General features: G+C 42.7%; 1 protein-coding gene across 1 annotated transcript in view; it reads left to right on the top strand.

Moving 5' to 3' along the window:
• BLTP2 (bridge-like lipid transfer protein family member 2) overlaps nucleotides 1–27,410 on the top strand; it is a 69,864-nt gene that overhangs the window by 32,814 nt on the left and 9,640 nt on the right. Inside the window, exons 18-32 of the mRNA XM_083172373.1 lie at nucleotides 2,859–3,061; nucleotides 3,141–3,259; nucleotides 4,664–4,884; nucleotides 6,762–6,952; nucleotides 7,035–7,134; nucleotides 7,915–8,096; nucleotides 17,211–17,505; nucleotides 17,681–17,838; nucleotides 19,378–19,584; nucleotides 19,925–20,024; nucleotides 20,164–20,346; nucleotides 21,080–21,201; nucleotides 23,964–24,119; nucleotides 24,957–25,078; nucleotides 25,965–26,145. Coding sequence (XP_083028499.1) covers nucleotides 2,859–3,061; nucleotides 3,141–3,259; nucleotides 4,664–4,884; nucleotides 6,762–6,952; nucleotides 7,035–7,134; nucleotides 7,915–8,096; nucleotides 17,211–17,505; nucleotides 17,681–17,838; nucleotides 19,378–19,584; nucleotides 19,925–20,024; nucleotides 20,164–20,346; nucleotides 21,080–21,201; nucleotides 23,964–24,119; nucleotides 24,957–25,078; nucleotides 25,965–26,145 — 2,540 coding nt within the window. The remainder of the gene's footprint in view (nucleotides 1–2,858; nucleotides 3,062–3,140; nucleotides 3,260–4,663; nucleotides 4,885–6,761; nucleotides 6,953–7,034; nucleotides 7,135–7,914; nucleotides 8,097–17,210; nucleotides 17,506–17,680; nucleotides 17,839–19,377; nucleotides 19,585–19,924; nucleotides 20,025–20,163; nucleotides 20,347–21,079; nucleotides 21,202–23,963; nucleotides 24,120–24,956; nucleotides 25,079–25,964; nucleotides 26,146–27,410) is intronic.

Raw genomic sequence — 27,410 nt, 5'->3', positions numbered from 1 at the left:
TGACCAGATACTTCAATGTATCAATAAATAAGAACAAAATTAAGTGTTCTTATCTACATTCTAGGTTCCCCTATATCTGAACACACCACCCACTAATAGGTGTCGATCGACACATAGTGTGTCGACAGTGACAGTCAACACCTGACCAGATACTTCACTGTATCAATAATTTTGGAAACCTATTGTATGATACTATCTTGACATCATCTGACGACACTAAGTCGACTTTAGAACTGTCCTAACCACAAATTTACGGATTTATTACAGTTTTTCTATGGGAATTATGACCACATCGCAATATTGATGATTGATGTGTGACATTTTTGTTTCATTTACTGCAAGATCATTGACATAACTTCTTTTGAGAGCAAATAAAGAGACACGGTACCTATTCAGAAATTTATTTCAAGGAGCACACATATACGTGAATTTTGAGACAAATTTACTGTACAAACACATTTGAAACCCAAGACAAACCTGTGTAACAATAACAGTGCGATTTGAGCAGGCCACCGATTTTAATAAACACACCTATCCTTCCCCTTGTATTCACCTTTCAATGTTCAATGTTACATGTGTGTTTGTCATATTTCGCTTAGTTTTAGTTATTATTCAATAAAAGTAAAATTTTACCTTATTTAAGGACCTCATAGGTGCACCCCACAAGGACACACCTTCTTTCTCTTTTCCAAAAAGCTAACTATTTTTGTGTCCAGAGGTCGCACACCTCCCGCAGTAAACCAATATATTGTAGGCTTACGCCATTTGGTTATATTTAGGGGGGTCCTATTCTCCTCATCAATGTAATGAGGATCCTGTGCGGATGACCATCCCTTTTTCTAATAACAAAGTAACCGAGCAAACAACAAAATAGTGCGGTAATCCGCAACAATGGTAGGGTGCAGGAATCCATGTACGCAACAGGCAGAACATGAGAGGCAAAGTACAAGAGATAAGGGCATCATAGGAAACAGTGTAATCCCGCGGACTCATTGAGCCCTCGGGGCGCAAGAGTCCCCAGGCTATGGATCCAACGTGCTTCCCTTTGAAGCAGCCGTAGCGATCGATCCCCACCCCGTTTATTGGCAGGTTCGTGGTCAATGATAATGTATTTTAACTGGCTCATACTGTGGCCGGCTGTCACAAAATGCCGGGCCACCGGTTGGTCACTGTGTCCACTAGCATATGCGGCACGAAGGGTCGATTTATGTCCCGCAATCCTCTCACGCAAAGTGCGGTCGGTTTTACCGACATAGCCTTTGCCACAAGGGCACAATATAAGGTATATGATCTATTTAGTCATACATGTGACTATGTGCCGAATGTATGACTAAATATATCATATACCTTATATTGTGCCCTTGTGGCAAAGGCTATGTCGGTAAAACCGACCGCACTTTGCGTGAGAGGATTGCGGGACATAAATCGACCCTTCGTGCCGCATATGCTAGTGGACACAGTGACCAACCGGTGGCCCGGCATTTTGTGACAGCCGGCCACAGTATGAGCCAGTTAAAATACATTATCATTGACCACGAACCTGCCAATAAACGGGGTGGGGATCGATCGCTACGGCTGCTTCAAAGGGAAGCACGTTGGATCCATAGCCTGGGGACTGTTGCGCCCCGAGGGCTCAATGAGTCAGCGGGATTACACTGTTTCCTATGATGCCCTTATCTCTTGTACTTTGCCTCTCATGTTCTGCCTGTTGCGTACATGGATTCCTGCACCCTACCATTGTTGCGGATTACCGCACTATTTTGTTGTTTGCTCGGTTACTTTGTTATTATCTCCTACCTTACGCTTTCATTTTTTTATATATTTGCGTTTCTCCGCTTACAGTTGCTATTGTACTCGGCACCCTCCACACATTGGCATCTACCTCAGCAACCGCGACCATGTTTTTCGATCGCTTCAGCTTCTTCGCTGTACCTGCTGTTTGCACATATGTCTGCCAAGACCTATTGCCACTGTACTGGATGTGACTTTTTTTCTTGTTTATTACGTGTATTCACTTTGTTTTACTGTTTGGTTTTTTGTGCTTTGATGGTTGTCCGGGCAACGGGCGGTGGGTGATTGCGTCATCAGTGGGCGCGTCATTCGTGACCGGGGCCGTCAGGATGACTTCACGTGGTGTGGTGTTCCTGATATAGGTATGTGCTTTTACACTTGTACTGTATCCTGATGAAGAAGTAATTAAACTTCGAAAACGTTTGATCCAGCTCTGTCTGCATTGACTTATTGAAACAGCCTCCGGGTGCCGTATATATATATATATATATATATATATATATATATATATATATATATATATATATATATATATATATATATATATATATATATATATATATATATATATATATATATATATATATATATATATATATATATATATATATATTGCTTTCTCACTTGTGAGTGGGAAACAAAGCACTCTCCACAGAAATGGTTCAGTTTTAAATACTGAAAAACGGTATGCAATCAACAATGAAAGATAGAAGAAAAAAAACAAAAAACCTGCTGTTGTTGATTGCATACCGTTTTTCAGTATTTAAAACTGAACCATTTCTGTGGAGAGTGCTTTCTTTCCCACTCACAAGTGAGAAAGCAGTGTTATATTTACATGGACACAGGTGTACCTGTGTTCCATTAAAGCACCCCACCCCATAATTTAAATTGAAGTTGTGAGTGCAGGCTTTGTGGAAAGATATATATATATATATATATATATATATATATATATATATATATATATATATATATATATATATATATAATATATATTTTTTTTTTTTTTTTTTAGTTATGCTTTTAGTTGAACTATTTGTGAGGTTGTCATACTCTTTTGGTTGCAGCCGAAATTCACCTATACACCATTGTGTGGGGACCATGCTGGGACCCTGCCTGGACCTTGGTGGGCCAGTATGTTGACCTTCTTACTAAGCCTTCCATGGATCCCAGTGCCCCTTTGCCATGGTGGGACAAGAGCAGACTGCTTCTTCATGGATATTTCCGTATGGACATTGAGCAGGCAAATCTCCATCAGCTGGCTACTGAGGTAAAGATTTCAGCTAATGCAGTGTTCTCCTATTATTTAAATCTGTAGTGATTTCAGATGTGTGATCTATGTTTTTAAGGACCCATATAACACTACAGAAAACATGCACTGGGAATGGAACCGTCTGAAGTTTGCTTGGAATCCTGGGCAATTCACGTTTAAGGGGGACTTGGACGTCAATGTGCGCACAGCTTCCAAGTGAGTTTTGTAACTCTGCATTACACTTATAAGGGGGGTATTCAATGTCTGTCGAGCTCAGTCGCCGTCGAGCGTTTCATGGAGTTCACCTGAGAATTTTTTTTGCATCTCGGATATTCAATCCTTGGGTTTTTATCCGCGCTCGGGGTTTTTTTTTTTTTTTTCTCATTTCGTTTTGCTCGCCTGTCGAGATTATGTGATCTTGAGTAGCCGAGCTTTTTGGACCCTTTTTTTTTTTACTCGATTTGACACGCACCCTATTCAATGTTCAGGTATGTATGTATTTCTCGACACACTTTAGGCAATTATTCTGGGTGTTTTGCTCGCCTCCATCTTGAGGCGTGATGTTTGTATTTTATTGTGAAATTGTTTGAGGTTTCCATCTGTTACTCCTGATACATATTTTGCTACTATGGCCATTATTATAACTTGTTTTGTGAAGGACATAACAGCAGCGGTGTTGTCAGCATGTGTTTTGCAAATGCTGCGTGCATATTTTCTAGCAACAAATATGGTGCAGAAGCACACTTTTCAAGGAGAATATTGTATTGCATTGAACAAACTATATAATTACAAACTAAAAACAAAAGCATGGCCCTCAACCTGAGGACATCAGTGCGCAATTATAAACACCTAAAAAAACTGCCACACAAGACATGTTAAGAACAAGAAAAAATCATTACCTTGCATCTGAACACGACGATGTACAGAGTTCATGGCTCGACGCTAACACCATTAGCACCGACCAAAATCAAAATCACGCATTAAAAAAAATATATATATATTAATTACCTGCAAAGTTAGAGCTGTCAAAGAAGCTGGATTTTACACGATGCGCGTGAACAAACGTGCAGAAATCCCACAGGAACAAAGGGTTACTCCGCATCTAACCAAAAGCCAGTCATACCGGGAATACGAGTTACAAGCCTATTTATAGGCGCGGACATGGCGCGAAGGCGAGTTTATACAATGTTGCGAGTTATGGGCGTTCCAAACGTCGACAGGAGGAGACTTCGAGGATTGACACTCTGAATTGGCGAGATCACGGCTTGCAGGAAAAAATATTTCTGTCGAGCAAAACGTAACCATAAAAAACTCGACTACACGAGGTGAAAAAAAATGAGATTGAATACCCCCCTATGTGTCTGACATATCATCTGTCTTGGATAACTTTGTGCTTCCATTTTCTCCAGCCAGTAAAATGTTATGTTCCAAACATACTGAATTACTCCTGCATTGCAAATAATTTTTTTTTTACCTGCCACATATTAGTTTTTGAAGTGCGCTACTAGTGTGAAAATAAAGAATGCAGAGAGCTAATGCATGTTACATTGAATATTACAAGCATGCATCATTTTGGGGCACATTATTGCTTTTAAATAACATGTATTGTATATTATGTAGATATGACGACTGCTGCTTTCTCCACTTGCCCAACCTCTCCATGACCTTTGACCTGCAGTGGCTGTGCCACGGGAACCCACATGATCATCATAATGTAGCACTTCGCTCCCCTGACTTCGTCACAGAGTTCTCTTCCATCCAGCCTCATGACTCTTACCGTGCCTTCCGCTCAGAGAACCTCATTCTCTCCATCAAAATGGATCTGTCTCAGTCCCATGCTGGTGAGTAATGCGTTCCCCTGTGTGCATTGAATCTTTGCTTGCATCTGTTAGATCTCTGTACTGCTGCATTTGTGTACTTGGCATGCATAGTGCAGATTATTGCAACATACTCTCTACGCACATGTTGAACACTCTAATACCAATTTATTTAATTTTCCCTGTAATGGCCAAGTGGTCACCCTAAGTTTACAGCCATCCCTTTGTAGACTACTAAATAAAATTATCAAAAAAAAAAGTTCAAAAATACAATGGAAAAATCAATAAACAAGATTGGCACTGATGAACTGTACCTCTCTGACCCTGGGCTATAGAAACCATCATAAAATTAAGTACTGTATTTAGAAATCCAGATTACTACTTACCGGCCATATTCCAGACAAGGGAGCATCTGGTTTTGTACATAGTCCCCAATTGATTTTTTGCTGTTCTCCAGTCAGTTAACTCTGCTATTCATAAAGTGTGATTGTCAAGGCCTCTTAAGTGCACATGAAGCATGAATGAGTGACATTCCCATAAAATGGGAAGGAATATTGACTTCCACATTGCCTGTACACTGGCCTGTAAGTTTCCTGAATACAGCAGAGTTGTCTTTGGAGTTCTGAAATGAGGCAGGTTTGATTAACGATGGATAACGCGTAAATACATTCACTTTAATGTGTGCACACGCACTTATAGTTAAGGATCAGGTTGGTTATCCAATATGGAAAACAATCCATATGAGAATTACTTTGGAAAACATGAATGCAGTTTGTCAATAAGGAATTTGTCTATTGAAACCACTTTGAAATCTCTAATCATTAGTTGATCAAGTGGTTTCAATAGACAAATTCCTTATTGACAAACTGCATTAATGTTTTCCAAAGTAATTCTCATATGGATTGTTTTCCATATTGGATAAGCATATAAGCAGATTACACTTTCTTTTAGACGTTACCTGCCCCCCCCCCCCCTCCCCCCCGCTATATATACTGTATACAATTGTTACACTACATAAGAATGTATAAATGTATTTCTCTGTAACAACAGAAAGTAGATACAACTAATGTATCTACTTTCTGTTGTTACAGAGAAATACATTTATACATTCTTATGTAGTGTAAGAATAATTAATGCACAATTGTATAAAGTATATACAGTGGGGGGGGGGGGGGGTCAGGTAACGTCTAAAAGAAAGTGTAATCTGCTTATACACCAGTCAGGGCCAGTGTTCTCACCGCAGAGCACTGGCCCTGACAGATTGCTCTGCACACATTGCTGCGCAGTGCTGAGTGTTCTTGCTGAGAGCAGATCACTCAGCAAAATCTCTACGGGTGTAGGCCCAATTAGAATATCCGTAAGCACCATAAGTCTTATAGGGCCTAAACAGGTGCAATGTCTTAGCGATCTGGCTAAAGATGCGTACACACGTACAGATTTTTCTGTCTGATCTATCTGGTGGGAACAAATCAAAAATTTCCACCCAAATGCAGGAAAACATAAAAAAATATATGCTTTGATAAATTTGTTATATCAGAATGATTTAAACAATTTGTCTGACAGATCGCTGTCTGTTTTCAAGCGTTTGGGAACAATTTTTTGATTGTCATTTGCTCCCATACATTTCCAGGTTTTTGTTCCCACCAGATAGATCAGAAAGATTATTGCCCTGCGATTAAGATCCAGCATGCTGGATAAATTGCTGTGTGCTGAGCCATATAGCATCCCTCAGATCGCTTGGCAAAATCAATTCTCTTATTTACTTGTTTTTAAGAATTATTCATAGAGATTGGTATTTTTTATATACTGGAACTTATAACACTGTGCAAAATATTTCCTCCCTTATTCTGTTACTATTGGTACTAGCTTTAACTTTTCTTGTTCTAATTTCTGTTGTTCAGAAGTCGGCCAGCCTCGCATCTTGCTGTATAGCAGCACCTTACGCTGGATGCAGAATTTTTGGGCAACTTGGAGCAGCGTTACTCGCCCCATCTGCCGTGGGAAACTCTTTAACAACCTGAAACCAGGAAAGAAGAAGTTAGGACAACATTACAAACAGCTGTCATACACTGCCTTGTTCCCACAGCTACAGGTGAGCAAGACCACTGAATTGCTTCATTTTCTACAGGAAGCTTGTATATGGATCACCTATTTACCCACAATTCTCTCTCCAGATCCATTACTGGGCATCCTTCGCTCAGCAACGGGGGATTCAGGTGGAATGCAGTCAGGGGGAAATCTTCACTCGTGGTGTGCAGAGACTTATACCACAAGGTAATAATCTGACCCGCTACAGAGGACCTATGGTATATTTTTTTTAATAGGTGAAATTTAAATTAAGTTTGTTTATTGGCCAGAGAATTTTTCAAGAAGATGAGATGTTTAATTGGGTGTTTTTAAGATTTAATTAGCTGTTGTCTTTATGTATGAATGTCTGAATAAATATATACAGGTTGGATATCCCAAAACTGAAATATTCCGAAAACTGTAGGTCTTCAGAATATTTTGTTCAGAATCAACCTGGTTTTGCAGTGTAGTTGATTGCTGCTTTTAAAAAAAAATGGCAAAACTCTCCCAAAATCTCTCCCTTTTTGAAACTCTCACCCTATTACATTTGGTCCAATGTGTCATTATTTTTTATTGTGATTTCTCTAAAAACATCAACCTCTACAATTGAGACATCGTATCTGGTGTCTTCGTTCATAGATTGACTTTTCGCAACCTCAGGTTGAACTTATTTTTTTAGAAGATAAATTTGAATAATTCTGACTCAAGATATTGTAAAAGGGAAAAAAAATTAGTTTTAATTCACATACCGTGCTCAAGACAAAATGTGATTGATGTCTGTAGTTGACTTAAAATTAAACAAAAACGACATTTACACAGCATTTAAGATTGTACATTAGTTTGTCAATCACTTGAAGAATGAAAGAATCCTCTATAATGTGACTCTTCTTTCAGCTGCTTTAATCATTGTAATACTGAGTAAGATATATTTGCCAGTTGTTTTGCACAATTAATTGAAGTATTTCTGTTTTCACTTCTTCCCCACAGCCGGGACAGTGATGCGTCGCCTCATCTCAGAGTGGAGTGTACCCCAGATGACCAGCAAATTAAGCCTAGTAACTGTACATCTCATGGCTTCAGCCTGTGATGAGAATGCAGACCACCAGATTGACAATCTTGTGCAGAAAACCCATCTGCTCAGCCTGTCCTCACTGAGCTATGATAGACAGGTAGGAAACGCATTCTGTACTACCACTGCCTGTTTATTATCAGAGACCTTACCTGTTACAATATTGCATTATGATTTGTAATATTGGGGCAGATGTATGATGTGTCGATATGGGGGAGAAGGGTATCAGCGCACGTTATGTGCACTGATACCGCTTCTCCCCCATGTATGAAGCGGCCGGGATGCGGTAATGGACAGGGGCGCTATGCGCCCCTGTCCATATCGGCGCTGCTATCAAAATGATAGCAGGCCGAATGTATGAACGGTCAGCATCGCTGACCGTTCCGCACGAAGCCGGGTTTGGCTTCGCCAGCATCAGGCTGGCGAAGCCCTATCTAAACAGCAGGGACAGCGCTGTCCCTGCTGTTAGGTCTGGGCTGCGCTGGGGATCTCGCGTGAACAGCGAGATCCCGCGCATGCCCAGTGCGGCCGGCCGGGGGACAGGAGATAGCGCATCAGTATTAACTGATGCGCTATCTCCAGAAAGGGACATCGCCGGAGGGGGGAGTTAACGCTCCCCCGCTTCGGCAGACAAGATGTTAATACATCTTGTCGATGTCCCTTCCTGCTTTGCCTCGCTATTGAGGCGAAGCAGGAAGTATCATAGCGGCGCGATAAGCGCTGCTATGATACATCTGCCCCATTGTTTAATAACAGGAGGTTAATGGGGCCTAAACGTGTAGCGATTAACCCCTTACCGACGCAGCCTGTTTTTGCCTTCCTGACAGAGCCCTTTTTTTCAAATCTGACATGTATCACTTAAGTGGGGATAACTTTTTTTGCTTTTACTTATCCCAGTGATTTTGAGATTGTTTTCTCGTGACACATTGTACTTCAAGTTAGTGGTAAATTTTGGTCGATACAGTCTGTGTTTTTTTGTGAAAAATACCAAAATGTCGTAAAAAAATGGAAAATTTCGCAATTTGCAAAATGTTAAATTTTCTGCTTGTGAGACAAATAATCATACCACTCCAAATAGTTAATAACTAACATAGACCATATGTATACTTTATGTTTCCATCATTATTTCAACCTCCTTTTAATTTTTTTGGACACTAGGAGGCTTAAAATATGAATAGCAAATTCTCAAATTTTCAAGAAAATTTCAAACACTGATTTTTTTTAGGGACCAGTTCAGTTCTGATGTGACTTTGAGGGACTTGTATGTGAGACACCCCCATAAATGATGCCATTTCAAAAACTGCACCCCTCACAGTATTCAAAACAGCATTTTGGAAGTTTGTTAACCCTTTAGGTGTTTCACAGGAATTAAAACAAAGTGTAGGTGACATTTCAAAATTTCATTTTTTTTGCAGATTTTCAATTTTAATACATTTTTCTAAGGAACACAGTAGATTTTACTAGAGAAATGTGACTAAAAATTGATTCCCCCAATTCTTTTGTTTTCATAAATATCCTATATGTGGCCCTAGTGTGCACGTTGACCAAACCACAGGCTTCATAATAGAAGGAGCACCTACTTGATTTTGGAGCCTCCTTTTTATGAGATTATTTTTTAGGTACCATGTAGGTTTCTAGGCACCATAACATGCTAAAAGTTAGGAACCCCCCACAAGTGACCCCATTTTGCAAACTACACCCCTCAGGGAATTCATCTAGGGGTATAGTGTACATTTCAAACCCCCAGGGGTTTCACCAATTTTGGTACAACTGGGCTGTGAAAATGAAAAATTACATTTTTTTACACAAAAATGCAGTTCTGGCTCAAAATTTTTCATTTTCACAAGGAATGAAGGAGACAAAGCACCCCAAAATCTGTGCCCCAATTTCTCACGAGTACGGCAATGCCTCATATGTGACCAAAAAATACCATTTGGGTGCATGGCAGGACTCAGAAGGGAAGGAGTGATATTTGGATTTTACAGCACAGATTCTGGTGGAATGAATGGTGGGTGCTATGTCGCATTAGCAAGACCCCCGAAGCACCAATACAGTGGAACCCCCCACAAGTGACCCCATTTTGCAAACTACACCCCTCAGGGAATTCATCTAGGGGTATAGTGTACATTTCAAACCCCCAGGGGTTTCACCAATTTTGGTACAACTGGGCTGTGAAAATGAAAAATTAAATTTTTTTTACACAAAAATGCAGTTCTGGCTCAAAATTTTTCATTTTCACAAGGAATGAAGGAGACAAAGCACCCCAAAATCTGTGCCCCAATTTCTCCCGAGTACGGCAATGCCTCATATGTGACCAAAAAATGGCAGGACTCAGAAGGGAAGGAGTGATATTTGGATTTTGCAGCACAGATTCTGGTGGAATGAATGGTGGGTGCTATGTCGCATTAGCAAGACCCCCGAAGCACCAATACAGTGGAACCCCGCACAAGTGACCCCATTTTGCAAACTACACCCCTCAGGGAATTCATCTAGGGGTATAGTGTACATTTCAAACCCCCAGGGGTTTCACCAATTTTGGTACAACTGGGCTGTGAAAATGAAAAATTAAATTTTTTTTACACAAAAATGCAGTTCTGGCTCAAAATTTTTCATTTTCACAAGGAATGAAGGAGACAAAGTACCCCAAAATCTGTGCCCCAATTTCTCCCGAGTACGGCAATGCCTCATATGTGACCAAAAAAATACCATTTGGGTGCATGGCAGGACTCAGAAGGGAAGGAGTGATATTTGGATTTTGCAGCACACATTCTGGTGGAATGAATGGTGGGTGCTATGTCGCATTAGCAAGACCCCCGAAGCACGGTGAAATGATGAACCTAATAATCCATAGATGTGTGGTATATTTTAAAGCACTCCTTCATACATAGGCCGGGTTTGTCGGGGCAAGTTTCACAGTGGAAAATAGTTTGCTTTCGTATTCCCTTTTTATAGCAAACTTTGCACCTTTTTTGTGTCCTGCCCTTTTTTCCAGTGGAGGGGATTTCGTTAGGAAAATGCTGCCCTGATACAATACGGGGGCCAGTACTAGAAGTACTGGGGCCAGTACTAGAAGTACTGGGGCCCTCTGCCTGCTGGTTCCCAAATATTAGGCTCTTTATGACTTCCTCTTGAAAGTGCATAAATGTCCCCATCTGGCTGGTAGAACGGAATAGTACGTAAGCGTTATACAGTGCCATCTGGATGATATACACGGCCAGCTTCTTATACCATATTTTTGTTTTCCGCAGGGCACTGTACGGCTTCAGTACCTGATCTGAAAGATCCACTCCGCCCATGTACTTATTGTAATCAAGGATACAAATAGGTTTTGAGGTGTGGGTACTGGTACCTCGTACAGGGACGGAGGTGGTACTGTCTCCGTGAATTGTTGTCAGTATAAGGACATCCCTCTTGTCCTTATATTTGACCAACAACATATTTTCGGTGCATATTCCCCTGCTTTCACCCCTTCTCATTACTTGGGCAATGTGCGTTTTTGGGAGGCCTCTTTGGTTCTTGCGCACAGTACCGCAAGCTGCTGTACCTCTTGAACCAAGGGCCTTAAACAGGGGGATGCTGGTGTAAAAGTTATCCACATAGAGGTGATAACCCTTATCCAGGAAGGGGTGCACTAAATCCCAGACAATCTTTCCACTAACACCTACGAGGGAGGGGGGGCATTCTGGCGGTTCAATTCTTGTGTCCTTCCCTTCATATACCCTAAACCTGTGGGTGCACCCTGAGGTACTTTCGCACAGCTTATACATTTTTATGCCATACCTTGCCCTCTTATTGGGAAGGTACTGGCGGAATTTAACCCTTCCTTTAAAATGTATAAGTGACTCGTCTACACAAATGAATTTTTGGGGGATGTACATCTCAGCAAATTTGGCGCTGAAATGAACAATGACCGGCCTGACTTTGAATAGCCGGTCAAAGGTGGGATCATCTCTGGGTGGGCACTGTGCATTATCGTTGTAATGAAAAATTTAAGGATCGTCTCAAAACGAGTCCGGGTCATGGCCATACGATGAAGTGGGGTGCTGTACAGAACATCTGTACTCCAATATTGCCTAATTTCTGGCTTTTTAACTATGCCCATATGTAACACCAGACCCCAAAACGTCATCATCTCTACTGCATCTACAGGGGTCCACCTAGCAAATGATGACGTGGGGTTTTGGGCAATAAACTGCTGGGCATATAAATTACTTTGGTCCACCATTAAATTTATAAAATCATTAGAGAAAAAGACTTTGAAAAAGTCAATTTCTTTGAGGCCTGTACTATCAAATTGGATTCCTGGGTTGGCCAAAAACTCAGGAACCTGGGGCTCAAAATTGTCTGGTGGTGGGGTCCATACGAGATCAATCATTGGGGGGGGGGTCTCAGCTGCTCTACGGGGGCGTCTTTGAGGGGGTCCCTCATCACTAGAGGAGGAAGAGGAGCTTAAGACAAATGCCAATTCATCGCTTACTTCACTGGCTGTGTCAGTGTCAGAGGCAAGAAGGGCATATGCCTCCTCCGCTGAAAACAGTCTTTGCGATGATTGGGACATTTTTATTATTTTTAAGTGTAGTGTTTCAACACGTGTATAGTGTAGGGGGGGTACAAACTTTATTTCAACACGGGGGGTATGTAGTGTGTATGTAGTGCTTTAACACGTGTAAGTTAAAAGAAAAAAAAAAAAGCTCCTGCGCCAAAAATTGAGCACAGATGTTGGTCAGTAACGTCCGTCACTGATCAGCGCTCAGCGGGCACAGGACACCCACAAAAGCACCGTGGGTGTAAAAACTATTTAAAAAAAAAAAACCACAGCACTCTCCAAAAAAAAAAAATTACAAATAACTGCTGATGAGTCAAAGGCAACAGAAATTTGATCAAAAAAAAAAAAAAAAATAGATCAACCCTGTGCCAAAAATGCTGATCAGTGATATACGTCACTGATCAGCGCTCAGCGGCCACAGGACACCCACAAAAGCACCGTGGGTGTAAAAACAATTTAAAAAAAAAAACCCACAGCACTCTCCCAAAAAAAAAAACTGCTGATCAGTGATGATTAGCAGTGAGGGGCAGCAGGCACACAGCTGTGGGTGCAACCTGACAGGGTATATATATAAAAAAAAAACAACCCTGCACCCCAAAAAAGGTGCTGATCAGTTAGTTTATACTGATCAGCACAAAAGGGGGGCAGCAGATACAAAATTATATCACACAATATCTATATCTCTGACACAATGACGCTGCAGCAGCAGCACAAGCAGACAGGAAGCAAGAGCAACCAGGAAGCAACCAATAGCTGGCAGCACGGTATGCCACCAACGCTGATCAGGTAAGTATAGGGCACAGATGGGCACGGAGACCGCTCTGCACGCTGTTCCTGACCGGAATGGCGGCTGCAGGGCTGTCTCCGTTACCTCATTTGAGGTGTAATGGCTGTGATTGGTCCGTCGGTCCGACGGACCAATCACAGCCTTTGGGGGCAGGTGGGGTGAGGTGGGGTGACCACCAGTGACACCCTTACACCCCGTGGTGATTGGTGCTGTACTTAACAGCACCAATCACCACCGATCCCTGTGTCACCGGCGAACGTTATTCGCCGGTACACAGAAAACGCTGTAATTGGCTGTTCACATTGAACAGCCAATCACAGCGATCGCCGATGGGCGGGGGCATCGCTGCCCCCCCTGGGCAATGAGGGAAGATGTCTGCTGTCAGGGACAGCAGACATCGTCCCTCTGTCACCGCGTCTATAGACGCGGTGACAGTTAAATGGCATGACGTACATTTATGCCATGTGTCGGGAAGTACATCCCGACCATGACGTAAATGTACGTCAAATGTCGGGAAGGGGTTAAGGGGTATTTTCTAAGCAATCTCACTAGATCAGGGGACCTCAAACTATTTTGCTCTGGGACCCCATCAGACAATGATAATAATTACGGGACCCCAACAAGTTACTGCAGAAGGTCATCACATGTGTAGGCAGCAGACAGGACATGCATGGCGCAGCAGCATTGTAGAAGCTCAAAACAATTGGAGGAGTCTAAAATAAAGTCATCAGCCTGATGGCCAGCAACATGGAGTCGCAACCCCATGCTGAGCAGGCCGGGACACACTTTGGGGTCAGGACCCACAGTTTGAGAACCGCTGCACTAGATCACTTGTAAAATGCATTGCTCCACATGTAGGGACATAGCGATGCCTGACCCTGCGCATCGCTACAGCCCCAGCAATTAGTACCCAGCACACTGGATAAATCTAGTTAATAGCACTGGCCCTGACAGATCTGTCAGCGGCACGTGGCTGTGCAGTGCGGTTTGCTGAGCCATCTAGCATTTCTCAGAACGCCCATTGCTACATGTGTAGGTCCCGTAACACCCTGACCGCAGCACTTCTAGACAAAATAAAATGTTCAATGAAAAATAGATATTTTGATTTCTCAGCAACAAAAACAGTACTAGATGTGGATATATATATATATAAAGAAACGCTGCAGAATGAGCATGGAAGCATTCATGGGATTACCCAAATGTAACACAGGGGAGGTAGAAGCAGCAGAACATCGATTTTTATTCATGACCCTTCCATGCCCTAAAAATGGAAAGAGTAAATAGGGGAGGGAAACCCACAGTAAACGCAGTCAAAAGAACAGGCAAATAATACACTATGAGAACTAGACTGGTTGTAGCCATGTAGTTGACATGGCCAGGTAGACAACCGACTTGCAGTAACTGGATATACACTGCTATCTCATTATGGACAGAAATGCTGAATTACATGTACAGCACCAGCACTCCACCCCTGAATGCTAGAATCATGTCATTTTCTCTAACAAGCTGCCTCTATCAAGTAACAATGGGAATTCTGTCTGCAATAGATGGGGGAACGTTTGTCTGCACCTGTCAATATGCAGTCTTGCCCACTCTTACTCATCTAACTGCTCGGGGCTCATTGAGGGCCATTTCTGAATAGTCCAATGTTCTGTTCTTATCCATTCTTGGTTGCTTTTATCTGTGTGATTTGGGTCATTATCCTGTTGGAGGATCAGTGATCTGTGACTGTGAGACGTAGCTTTCTGACACTGCAGTTTGTTTCGCTCATGTCTTAATAAACTGGAGATTTCATTGAGCCCTGCACAGATTCAAGGACCCCTGTGCCAGATTTATCCCCAAAGCATATCTGACACCACTTCATGTTTCCCAGGAGGTATTGCAGTGTTTTGTTTTCTTCAAAGTTTAATTTTTTTCATCTGTGAACCTAGAGCTAATGTGACTTGCCAAAAAGCTCCCGTTTGGACTCATTTGTCATATAGAATTTTTCCAGTAGCACCGTGTCACTATGCAGTTTGAAAAATTCCAGTCGTTCTTTTATGTTCTTTTTAGTAAGAGTTGAGTCCTCTTGGGGTTTTTCCCCTAGAGCCCACAGTTGCTCAAAAAGCTATTGGATAGCGCCACCAAACACTGTTCCCTGATCCTGGAGTTCAGCTTTTTGGAAGTTTTCCGTGTCCCTTTTTCTCACTATTCTTCTGTTTACTATAGGGATGATATTTCTCTTGTGGCAATGTCCATGGAGGTTAGCTGCAGTCCCCCGGACTTTAAACTTTTTAATAATGCTGCTTGGAGATGAAGGCCTTAAAGCCTTTAACTTGCTTGTCTGTTGATTCTCCTCTTCCTAGACAACTCTGTTTTGCTTTCTCTGGTCCATGTTCAATGTAGTAACCACTATGATACCACCAAACTTTGTGCCGGACAGGGTCCCGACATTCACCCGACGTTGGGATCCTGACTGTCAAAACACTGACAGCCGGGTTCCCAACGGCCACCTGCTTTTTTCCCTCGTGGTGGTCCACGACCCCCATAGAGGGAGAATAGAATAGGTGGCTCGCGTAGTGCGAGCAGCGTGGCGAGAGCAGCGAGCCCACAAGGGGCTTAGTTGCCCTCGCCATGCTGTCTGGGTCTGGCCAGTCGGGATTCCGAGGTCGGGCTAATGACTGTCGGGATCTCTACTGTCGGACCCCTGTACCACACCCCACCAAACCTGTTCAGGACATTTTAGAATATCTTTCAAGAATAAGTTTCTTTGCTTTATTCTGTGACTTACTAAATGCATGCAGGTATACATGAATCAAATTTGTTTTTCTACTCCTGGTCATTTAACAAATGTATTTGTCACATTATTGTCTCCCATTAAATGATGAAATTGATAGATTTTTGGGACAAAATAATACATATTTATAAAACCTAGTGAAACACAGAGTGGTAGTTCTTCAATCAGTTTATTGATCATCAAATGTGCATTTAGGGGAGGGATTAATGTAGACCAGTGGTTCCCAAACTTTTGAAATCACTGCACCCTAGCGCATCAGATTTTTTTTTTTTCACTGCACCCCCGGGCCAAAAGTTTCTTATTCAGAAATGAAGTACATTGTTTTATATATCATACATAGGTTTAATTATGGGTGAGGGGATTAGTTTCTGTTTTATTATTGGCAGCCCACCAGCGCCATGGCACCCAGTTTGGGAACCACTAATGTAGACAAAACAAATTCCTATCCTGATAAATTAATTTAAACATTAATAAATCCCGGAACGTTGCAAGACTTCTATGTCTGTGTAATTCATTGATAATTGATGATTTATTACACCGGGTGATGCAGCATTCTCATGAACCGATTTTATATAGATAGAGACGTATAGATAGATATATCTAATATAGAGAGAAAGATATGGTTATATGAGCGCTGGTAATACCACAAATCTCAGTCCAGCACAACGCTACTCGTGGAACACAAAGGGTTAAAAATCACCAAAGTCCAAGTATTTAAATGGCTGAAGCTCCTTTCTTTAGTAAAATATAGTCCCATATATATGTACAGGTGTCGCCACACACACACCTCTTTTCTGCGCCTCTTGTGACTATCATGGCGAATCGCGTAATCCCATATCACCACGCATTTCTCTAATTTGCTCCCGCAGCTCATAGAGATGTGTTATGAGTTGCGATGTCAGTGTGGCGATTCCAAGCCACAGGTGCAATTTCGGGGCACCAAACAAGCACTAGCAGCTGAATTAAGGCAACGATGAGCGCAGCGACATCTGTATCAATTAAATATTACCTAAAAAAATGGTGCACCTTAATGTTAAGATGTATTTTATGCCCAATGCTTCTAACCTTTGTGTTCTTTCACTTTCTGCTGATGGCTGATTCGCAGGAATTATCTGCCACGGGTGAGGAAAATGCTATCTACACCCATCGTCTGCATTTGGTCGATCTCCGAGCATCTTGGACAACTCTGAACAGAGACATAGCGTTTGGACTGTATGATGGTTACAAGAAAGCCGCTGTTCTAAAACGCAATCTTTCCACCGAGGCCTTAAAAGGACTAAAAATTGACGCGCAGATACAGGCAAAGAAGCTGAAGCGTGGCTCCATGCGTAGCTTTCCTCCTTCTAGGAAAGTCACAGCGCCTGTAGTTACTGGACGGACTGAGAGATCTCCATCAGGAGGTGCGAGAAGCTGCTATTGTCCCGCGACAACTGTTCTTCTATGCTGTATACTGATATTCCCTGTCATAGCTTCTCCCCATTTCTTTTTTTTTTAATGTAGAAATCTGTTTTACTGCATCTGACTATATCCTGTAACCCAGTGAATGTCTTGGTCTCCTTGCCTTTCTTTTTCCAGGGGCAGACATGCTCCAGAAGCTGATTGAGGAGACGGACAAATTTGTTGTGTTCACAGAAGAGGAGTCTGGCGTGAGCGAGCAGTTGTGCGGAAAAGCTGCCTGTCAGGACAAAGACATCTATAACCACAACTGGCTCATTGAGCTTGTCAACTGCCAGGTAATCAATGGCTGCCAAAAAAAACCCCACCCTGTGTAACCCTTCCCCAACTAGGGCATACTTGGATCCCCAAAACCTTACCCCCCCCCCCCCCTAAACCACTCTAAACTATGGTCATCTTAATACCCTCTCTCCCAATTCCGTGATATTATAACAAAGAAATGTTTTACACCAATAGCCCTAAGCTAGGCTGAACAAGACCCTGCTCTCCCACAACATTTGCAAGTAGAGTACACTTTTCATATGACATATGATGCAGGGTTGCATATTAGAAGTTAATCTATAAAGAAAATACAAACTGGGATACACATAGCGAATAATAAAAGAAACAGGGTAGGTGACAGGTGGAAAGGACATCACAAATTGCAATGTGGCGCAAAGCATTAGTCTGGCCAGTCTTCAAAGCCATTAGAAGTTGCAACAAACTTGACTCCAGTATTACAGGAACAAGCAGTAAAAGTACAAAATAATCAGACAAAAGGTCCCAGATTCGTACAGTTTCCATTAGACGTAAAAGACAAGCAATTCTGGGTGAATTTCAGCAGTTACAAAGCAACTAGGTATGATATACGATGGAAACGCAAATGCAGATACAGTTCCCTGAGTGCACATGTCCAGGATATACAGAGAGACACAGGAGCTATAGGGGCTGCAGTGACGCGGCACATAGGTACTGTATAATGTCCTCAGACACTTCAGCACTCTTTACATGGGTGCATGCGGGAGAGATGATATCACTCTATATCAGTAAACCTATTGAGAAGCCTGTTTGCAGGGGCATTATCTGGTGCAGTGGTCGCGTCCATATTTATGTGTAAAACACACTTGACAGAAGGGACAAAAATGCAGGTGTGAACCCATTGCCGCAGATAAGTTCCAAGTGAAGATGGCGGAGGCTAGAATGTCACCAGTTGTACAGGCTGGACTGGTAGCTGCAAGTCACCTTATGCTACCACCACACAGCTGTATGCAGCAGACCGGTCCAAAAAAAAATATGAGGTACTGTTGTTGCTGAGTCACAGTGCAGAGCCTAGTGATTGCAAAATAGTCGCGACCGCACCCACACCGTCAGAGCAAGGCAGCCATGTGTCCAATAACAGCCGGAGACAGACAGGTCACAGCCCCAGGGATCACAGCCAGGAACCGCAAAGATGTCCACAGGAACGCCAGATGAAAACCAGTAGGATCCGTTTACCTAGGACAACACCCCAGCGATACAGCCAACGGAGCCAAGAACACAACCCCAGTAAACCTGCTCCAAGTAAGTTCTCTCTGGGCCAAACAGCTACCGTTGTAGACTGGGCATTAGAGAGGAAGATGCCCCACCACTCTACCAAAACTGGAAGCAATAGCACCTTCAAAAAACGATATTTAGAAAGGATATAGGTCAGTGGGAGAGCTGGGAAACGCAATCCTGCTGCTAGCTACTCCAAGCCACACCCCCCAGTGTATTCCTTTTTATCATCTACTTTGATGCTCAAGAACATTCCTACCCTCCCATAATTTGCGCTTACGTATGCCTTGGCCCTTCACCTGCAGATGGTTCTTCGAGGAGCTGAGACAGAGGGCTGTGTGATTGTGTCTGCAGCAAAAGCCCTGCTTCTGCAGTGTCAGCACCATCCCTCCTGGTATGCAGATACCCTGAAGCAGAAGACCTCATGGACCTGTCAGCTTGATAGTATGCAGTACTTCGCCACCACGGAGAGCAGTCCCAGTGGAGAAGACGATGGCCAGGGCTGGCTGGAGGTCAGTCTGCCCCTGCACTTTCTAACTGCACATTACATCTACATGACCACTTTTCCTGTATTCAGTATCTATGCCTTTTAAAGGTGTGCTTTAAGTAATTACCATTTAATCATGCCTCCATTGTCTCATTGTTACATAAATGAACATTTGGAATACTTAATGGAAAGTTTACAGTAATGTTCCCTGATTTGTGTTTCATGTATAGTAGTTATCAGTACTAATGCAGTTTCTGTGATTTAAAGAACTGGGAATAGTTCAATAACATACGTTTTACGCTAGATGTTCTAGATTTGTTCTTTGCTAGCGGTGGACACAGTAACATCTCTATTTCTCCTCTTAGGTGAAGAACATTGAGGAGCATCGCCATAGGAACCTGGACACTGTGCAGGAGCTGATGGAAAGCGGTCAGGCAGTGGGAGGAATGGTCAGCACCACCACAGGTCAGAATCAGGCTCTGCTAGTTATGTTTTATGCTTTAAAGCCAAAGGTACAACAATCATTTGGTCAATTTAAAAGCTGGTGAATGATGTAATTTTTTTTTTTTTTTTTGTATATCTAATTAGGTTTTATGTATTACAGATTGGAGTCAACCAGCGGAGGCTCAACAGGATCAGCAGGTTCAGAGAATAATTTCCCGCTGTAACTGCCATATGTATTACATAAGCTACAGTCATGATATTGACCCAGAGCTGGCCATGCAGATCAAACCTCCACAGACTCCATCAAATCCAGAAAAAGAAGACTTGCTAAAAGGACAAGAAGGTATATATACATCTGTATTTGGAAGATGGGTTGATTTTAGGGCAGGGGTCAGGGATCTTTTTTTACCCCAAAATATATTTAGATATGCCGACACTTTATTATTCACATATATCACTTTTCTCAATATTTTGCTGGTTTTAATATGTAAATCAATCAAATCTATGTTTTATGTTTTTTTTTTCTTGGGATATTTGATTAATTTGCAAACAACACATTACAATAAGGTGACCTAGGGGGGCACTCAATCCCGGCCGCTATTTGCGACAGGGGACATAGCGGCGACCGTCAATTCAGTGCTGTCTTTCCCGACAGCATTGAAGCGGCATATTGACAGAATGGGCCCAACTTTAAAAGCTGTCGGGGAAGTTTTGTCGATTTTGGCCGTGAATTGTCACGATCGTGGCCGAATATCGACAATCCACGGCCGTTTGCGTGGACACGCCCCCTTTTTGCTGATTGTGAAGCAGGACATACACACAAGGATAGCTACACCAATTTACAAGATGTGCGGAACTATGATTCTCGTCCGTTTCCATTTTCCAAGCAGATTGGCGACCTGTGCCTTCTGTGTTTAAGGGGTTAAGCAGCCATCACTGTGCAAGTTGTAATATGGCTGACTGGCCCATAGAAGGCCCATAGAAGGCCCATAGAAGTGAGGAGTCTGTGTGACTTGTTGGCACATTCTGTTGTAGCTGCATCATGAGTAAATGAACCCTTATCTTTTCTCTTGTAGCTGCTGCTGATACCTTCACTCTAAAACACCAACACCTGGAGATCTCTACCAACCCTGCCCAATATGCTATGATCTTAGATATAGTCAATAATTTGCTGCTTCATGTGGAGCCAAAGCGCAAGGTGTGCATGCTTTCCTGTATTAACGCCTCTTCTAAACTGAGATATCCTCCGGAGCACTTACGCAGGATCCTAGTCCTAATATTATATATGTGATAAACTATTAGAACATGTAAGATGCAGCTTTTATAGTGGAGGCACTTGGTGCACGAAGGAGAGGTGGATAGCGGTGGCATTGTAGCTCTTCTCCCCCTTCAGTGGTAGAACATAACATTGAATGGCATGTACTAAGACGTATATGGAGGGGTGGTGAAAAGGTGTCACATTTTTCAAAATGCATATTTTGTTATAATGAGACTGATTTAGAATAGTCTACCGCAATATAACCTAGATGTGGACGGTTATGGTGTCATGTACCAACATTAATGTATATTTTACATTTCAGAGGGCACCAACCATAGTACAGATAAATGTACCTAAATAGGCTAATTAGTGTGTCAAGTCACCGGCAGCCCGAGCACAACATAGTAACGAGCGTGGTCAACAACTGGCAGATATAGGCGCATTCTGTGTGCAACTAGGAAATGCTCAGGCCTGATAACTTGTAGGGGAGGCTATTGGTATGCCGGCAGTCAGAAGAGCTTTGCAGAATCCCAACACCCATGTGTTAAGAATTTAACCTTCATGCAGATTAACCAGAACTTCCATTAGTGCCTAGCCCTATCCATTCCCCCACACCACAGCCTAACCGTACACCATTAATGCCTAACCATGCCCAGCAGCCTAACCCTAACCTCCCCTATAGTGCATAAATTAAATCTATACACTTGCAACCTAACGCTTGCCAGCCCTTGTATAATTGCATTCGGGATGCTAGCAGTTGGGATTCTGGTGCCAGCATTGTGAGGGGTGTTGAAGTTAGATGTGGAAGCTTACCTCACAATCATTAATAATTCTAATACTACATAAATATTTTAAAGTATTTACAAATAAGAGCTTAAAGGAAGGTGGGGGAAATCTATTAACTAGTATGTAACTAATAGTGTTACTAGGACTTTAGCTAATAATGTTTGGTGCCATCTGCATGGCTTTGGTATGAAATCCTAGCAGTCACTATCCAAAAAATCCTGACATCGAAACTCTGACAGGTCCTGGTAACAAGGGTGTAGCGGAGTCCCGGGGATTGGAGAAGAGTATATCATGGAGATAGAGAAAAGGAGGCCAAGGGAAGAGCAGCAGTTTTTTGGGGGAGTACATACAGATCAGGGGTGGGGTATATTTAGGGGGCTTTTTGGTTAGGATTGCTCCTAATCATGATAATTGGCAAGCAATGTAGATCAGAATCCCCTTTTTTGGCCAGTTATACTTGCATATACTAGGAATTAGATCTGGATTGCTGTGCAACAGCCAGGGTGGGAACAAGTAAACAGTGACAGTACAGATATATATCACACGTACACATATGCACTAGATGTATCCTGATGAGGGACACGGACATGGAGAACATATATTTACTGGGCTGTACAGCACCCAGGCAGCCATTCAGCGGTGCCACTTGGTGATTGCAACAGCCAGATAGGTAGCAAGAACATTGCTTGACACAGGGTACATATTTGGCTAGCAGCAAATATCCTAGGCAGTGGTGCCATCTTGACATTGCTACTCACAAGGCAGCAGTGGAGGGGCTCAACAGGTTATCTCCCCTTCGGCACAACACAGGAGTCAGCTTGGATGGATCCAGAGGCTGCCCTGCTGTGGGGCTTTGTCTGGAGCTGCGGTTGGAGGGCGAGCCAGTGTGGGTGGTGGTGTTGGCGCAGGAAGGGGGTGGGGGTGGTAAAGAGTCAGTGAGGCTGGGGGAGAGGTCAGTGAGGCCGGGGGGAGTCCGACAGGCTGGGATCCGGAGTTGGACCCTCTCTGGGCTGAGTTCCACACCACTTCCCCATTTGTGTAGATGTACCTACTCCCTTGGGGACCACCGCTGCTGGGGCTGGGTTCGCCCGGAGCATCGGGTGGGGGCAGATGGGTTCCCGCAGACTAGTGGAGCACAGCGGCCAGGACCTGCATGCTGGAAGTCGCCACGTTATCGCAGCCGGGTGACACGGCCAGAGATCCTGCTGGGCCCGGTCGACACATCAGGGGGATCCTATTGGCCGATGTTAATCTCCTCCTCTGGTGGTCATTGCCGGCCCATGGCTGATGCCGCCGCCTGTCCCGGCTTGGGGGGCCGCCGTGTCCTGTGCAGGGGGACACTTGTCAGTCCTCCTCGGCACTCCCGTCCTCCATCCACCCGTCCTCCATCCACCTCCTCCACCACGCTTCTCCTTCGCCTCATGGGGCTGAGGATGGGAGCTGGAAGAGCTCAGCTCCACGTGCATGCGACCATCCCCGGCCCCCCGCCAGAAGAGGTATTGCCAGATGAGTGGATTAAGGGCCTACAAATAGAATGGATTTCAAAGATATCACTCAGCTCTATAGTGGTAGTTCTTTTTCCAATAGTACATGGTTAACCAAAATAGAATAAAAAGGTATATATAGTGAAGTACAGTTTAATCACAATATCTAAAAACATCAATCATAAAACAATTCCATATAATTCATCACATCAACACGGCAGTGGTATCTAAATCATTTTATAGACTACTAGATAAATATATTAAAGCTACTGTAGAAGCTGATTAGTTCGGGCAATTTCTTCACTTTAGTTAAGTTTGATTATCATTGCAAAATTAAGAACTAGGCCTGGGGTATTGGACAGAGCTTTATGCTTTCAGCATAGACTATGGATGGACACTGTATTATATGTCGCATCATTTCATCATCCGTAGGAACACTGTGAGAAAAAACAGCGGGTGCGTTTCCAGTTGGAAATCTCCAGTAACCCTGAGGAGCAGCGAAGCAGCATTCTGCACCTCCAAGAAGGCGTTCGTCAACATGTGCTGCAGATCCGTCTGCTGGAGAAACAGATGTACTCTATCGTGAAGGTCTAACAATCATTTAAATCTTTCTTTTTTTCTATATTCTTTATTTAAATTTTGAAAAGTATTAGTCATTACAGATCATTCAAGACCTAGATGTTATACAGTCTGAGTATTGCAGGACAACAAACATTATCAATACAATTCTTCCAATTTCTTATCGTGTCTCGTCCTCACACAATAAAGACTTCTATCTCAATTTTTTCAGTCTTCTATATTAAATCTTTCTTTATAAAGCTAGTAACCAGATGAGACGTTGAAAGAGAATTTGCTGGCTCATTATTAACTTTTATACATTACCCAGTACCCCCTGCACTGTGCATTAAAACGCTGGTTCTTGTTTTATGAGTTGTTTTGAAACTACCTTCTCTTATGGGTAAACATATTAACCCTTTGAGCGCCAATGTCGCTGAGAGAGATGTGCAAAATATCTGCTAAAAATTCTAGCGTCACTCACAGTGACTGTTCTTTTTTTGGCGCAATATTTAACAAAACTTTGATTAATTGACTTCAGATCATTTGGCGGTAATAACTAAAGTGATTCATTTTTATTGGATATTTTGAACGTCTTTCACAGCAGCGTTGGCGCGCAAAGGGTTATATTTAACTGGCGATAAAGCACTTTGTGATTTTGAAACAAATGCTAATCCAGAGGAAGTTATGCAGGCGAAATTAAGCAGTGTGTGTGTGTGTGTGTGTGTGTATAGAATATATGTGTGTATATAATATAATATTGCTTCCATATGCTCTTCTGATAAGAGACGTACATATGTTCCAACCATAGCCCTGCAATCCACTTTCCAGGGATGACTTGTAGTCCAAAATTTAAGTTGTTTTTTTCAGATGCTGCATGATGAGAGCAGGAACGAATCTTTGCACGAGCAACACATGAAGCTTCAGGGACAGCTTTATCAGGAAAAGATGGATTTACAGCAGAAAAGTGAAGAACTAAACATCCTCATTCGGTAAGCTACAGAGATCCCACTACAGAGATTCCACTTAAATAGGGGACGCCCCATTTTGGATAAGATCTGAAGACTTCCTCACTATTGACGAAGGACTTTGCAAGTGGCAGGGCAGTAACCAGTCATTGGGCCTTTCGGCATTGACCGTCGACTCCAAAAGGCCGGTTACCACCACATGTTCGGGACTTCCAAGTGACCTTCAAAGCTCTCAGTCGAGCTGGATTACTCCTGGCTCTGCTACTACTATGTGGTTGTCCAGTGAAGCTGCAGTCTGACATTGTGACAGACTTCGCCTTTATGGTTTATCTGGATGGTACTTGCAGTCAAGTCACAATGGGTGTCAGTCTTATCCTTGGTGGGGTAGAGCTTCATCTTCCGGCGCTTGCTTTTCAACTCCTAGTTATCACTGGGGCTTGCCGGACATTGCCAAATTGGTGTCTTGACACAGCCACAGGCTACCGAGATACTATTCCTGGTTCTCAGAGCTTCAAGCTCTCCTGTGGATGCTCTAACGGTACAGAAGACATTGAGTTGCCCAAGGTGGTGCCTCAGGTTTAATATCAACCAAGAAAAAATGGTACCATCTTTCAATGCTCTGATCTCTTCATTAGAGAGAGCCTCTCTTGATGTGGTGAGGGCTTTCTGAACTTACCTGGACAGGACTTTAGGTGCCCATACACAGTGCAATAATTGCATGCATTTTGGTCTAGATCAAATCGCATGAAGATCTTTATAACATGATAATTAAATAACCTTGTATTGTTAACATAACTCCACAGTTAGGAAATTGCTTACCATATAGGAAGTTTTAGAGTACTGAAAAAAGATCACTATTTTACAATTTTACCAATTAAACGTGTAACTGAAATACTGACTTTTATTTCAGATGCTTTAAAGACTTTCAGCTGCAAAGAGCTAACAAGATGGAGTTGCGCAAACAAGCAGAGGATGTGAGCGTTGTTCGGCGTACGGAGTTTTACTTTGCACAGGCACGGTGGCGCCTTACTGAGCAGGATGGACAGCTTGGCATTGCAGAACTAGAACTACAAAGATTTCTGTACAGCAAGGTGAATTACAGAGTTGTACAGGTTATATCACACAAAGCTGCATTACCACCCTTTGTTGATTATTTAAATGATAAAATCTAGTATTCCTTGCAGAAACATTTTGTTCATTGCTTTGAAATGGCTGTATAATGGGTAAGCAAGCAAGAGGATCAATGATGGTAAAGAATGTGATTGTGGCTTTTCATTGGTTGTAATGCCTTTTCTAAACATTGCACAGCCCTGGTTTTCTTCCATGGTTGTCAGCCCAAGGAAAAATGACTTCAAAGAGCAGTCTTCTAGGAGTGGGTGTTTAGTTGCCCTGGTATTGGTACAATGGGGCAGATGTATTAAGCTTGGCAAAGAGATAAACTGGAGATAAACTGGAGATAAAGTGGAGAAAAAGTGAAAGGAGAAAACGCACCAGCCAATCAACTCCCAACTGTCATATTTCAAACACAGCTGATTGGCTGGTACGTTATCTCCTTCTACTTTATCACCAGTTTATCTCTTCGCCAGGCTTAATACATCTGCCCCAGTATCCCAATAATCAGAATCCCAGAAGCAAAATCTTGATGTGTTTTTGTAAGTATTGTTACTCTATCAATCCCCTTCTGCAGCCCAATCCTATCCATCCCCTCCTGCAGTCTAACCTTACCCTCCCCCCCCCAGTGCCTTGATTACTGTTGGAATTCTGGTGCCTTGATTTTGGCTGTCGGCATTCTGATTGCCATAATATTATTTACATACCGTTTACATATTTATTTATTTATTTATTAACAGTTTCTTATATAGCGCAGCATATTCCGTTGCGCTTTACATAGGGGACAGTGATACAACAAAACAGGGTATTTACAGACAGTCAAAATGTAGGAGGGCCCTGCTCGCAAGCTTACATTCTATAGGGAAATAGGCATTGGTACATAAGGATAGATACTGTATTCTTTATTGCATCGATTCCACCAGAACGCAAGGTTCTATGACTGGTTCTGGAATTTGATAAGCTTGCCTGAAGAGATGAGTTTTTAGGGAACGCTTATAGGTTTGGAGACTGGAGGAGAGTCTTATTGTGCTTGGGAGGGCATTCCACAGAGTGGGTGCAGCCCGAAGAAAGTCCTGCAGTCGGGAATGGGAGCGAGAAATGAGTGTGGATGAGATCTTGGGAGGAGCGTAGAGGTCGTGTTGGATGATATTTTGAGATAAGATATGTGTATGGCATTGCAATGTTCAAATAAATGTAGTTTAATTAAGTTTGAGATGTAGAGGAATTATTTGAAATGCAATAAATG

Source organism: Crinia signifera, chromosome 2 (assembly GCF_055691185.1).
Source record: "Crinia signifera chromosome 2, ASM5569118v1, whole genome shotgun sequence".
NCBI classification, from domain to species: Eukaryota; Metazoa; Chordata; class Amphibia; order Anura; family Myobatrachidae; genus Crinia; species Crinia signifera.
Note: the sequence above shows the minus strand (reverse complement) of the source record. Positions and strands in the feature narration are given on the sequence as shown.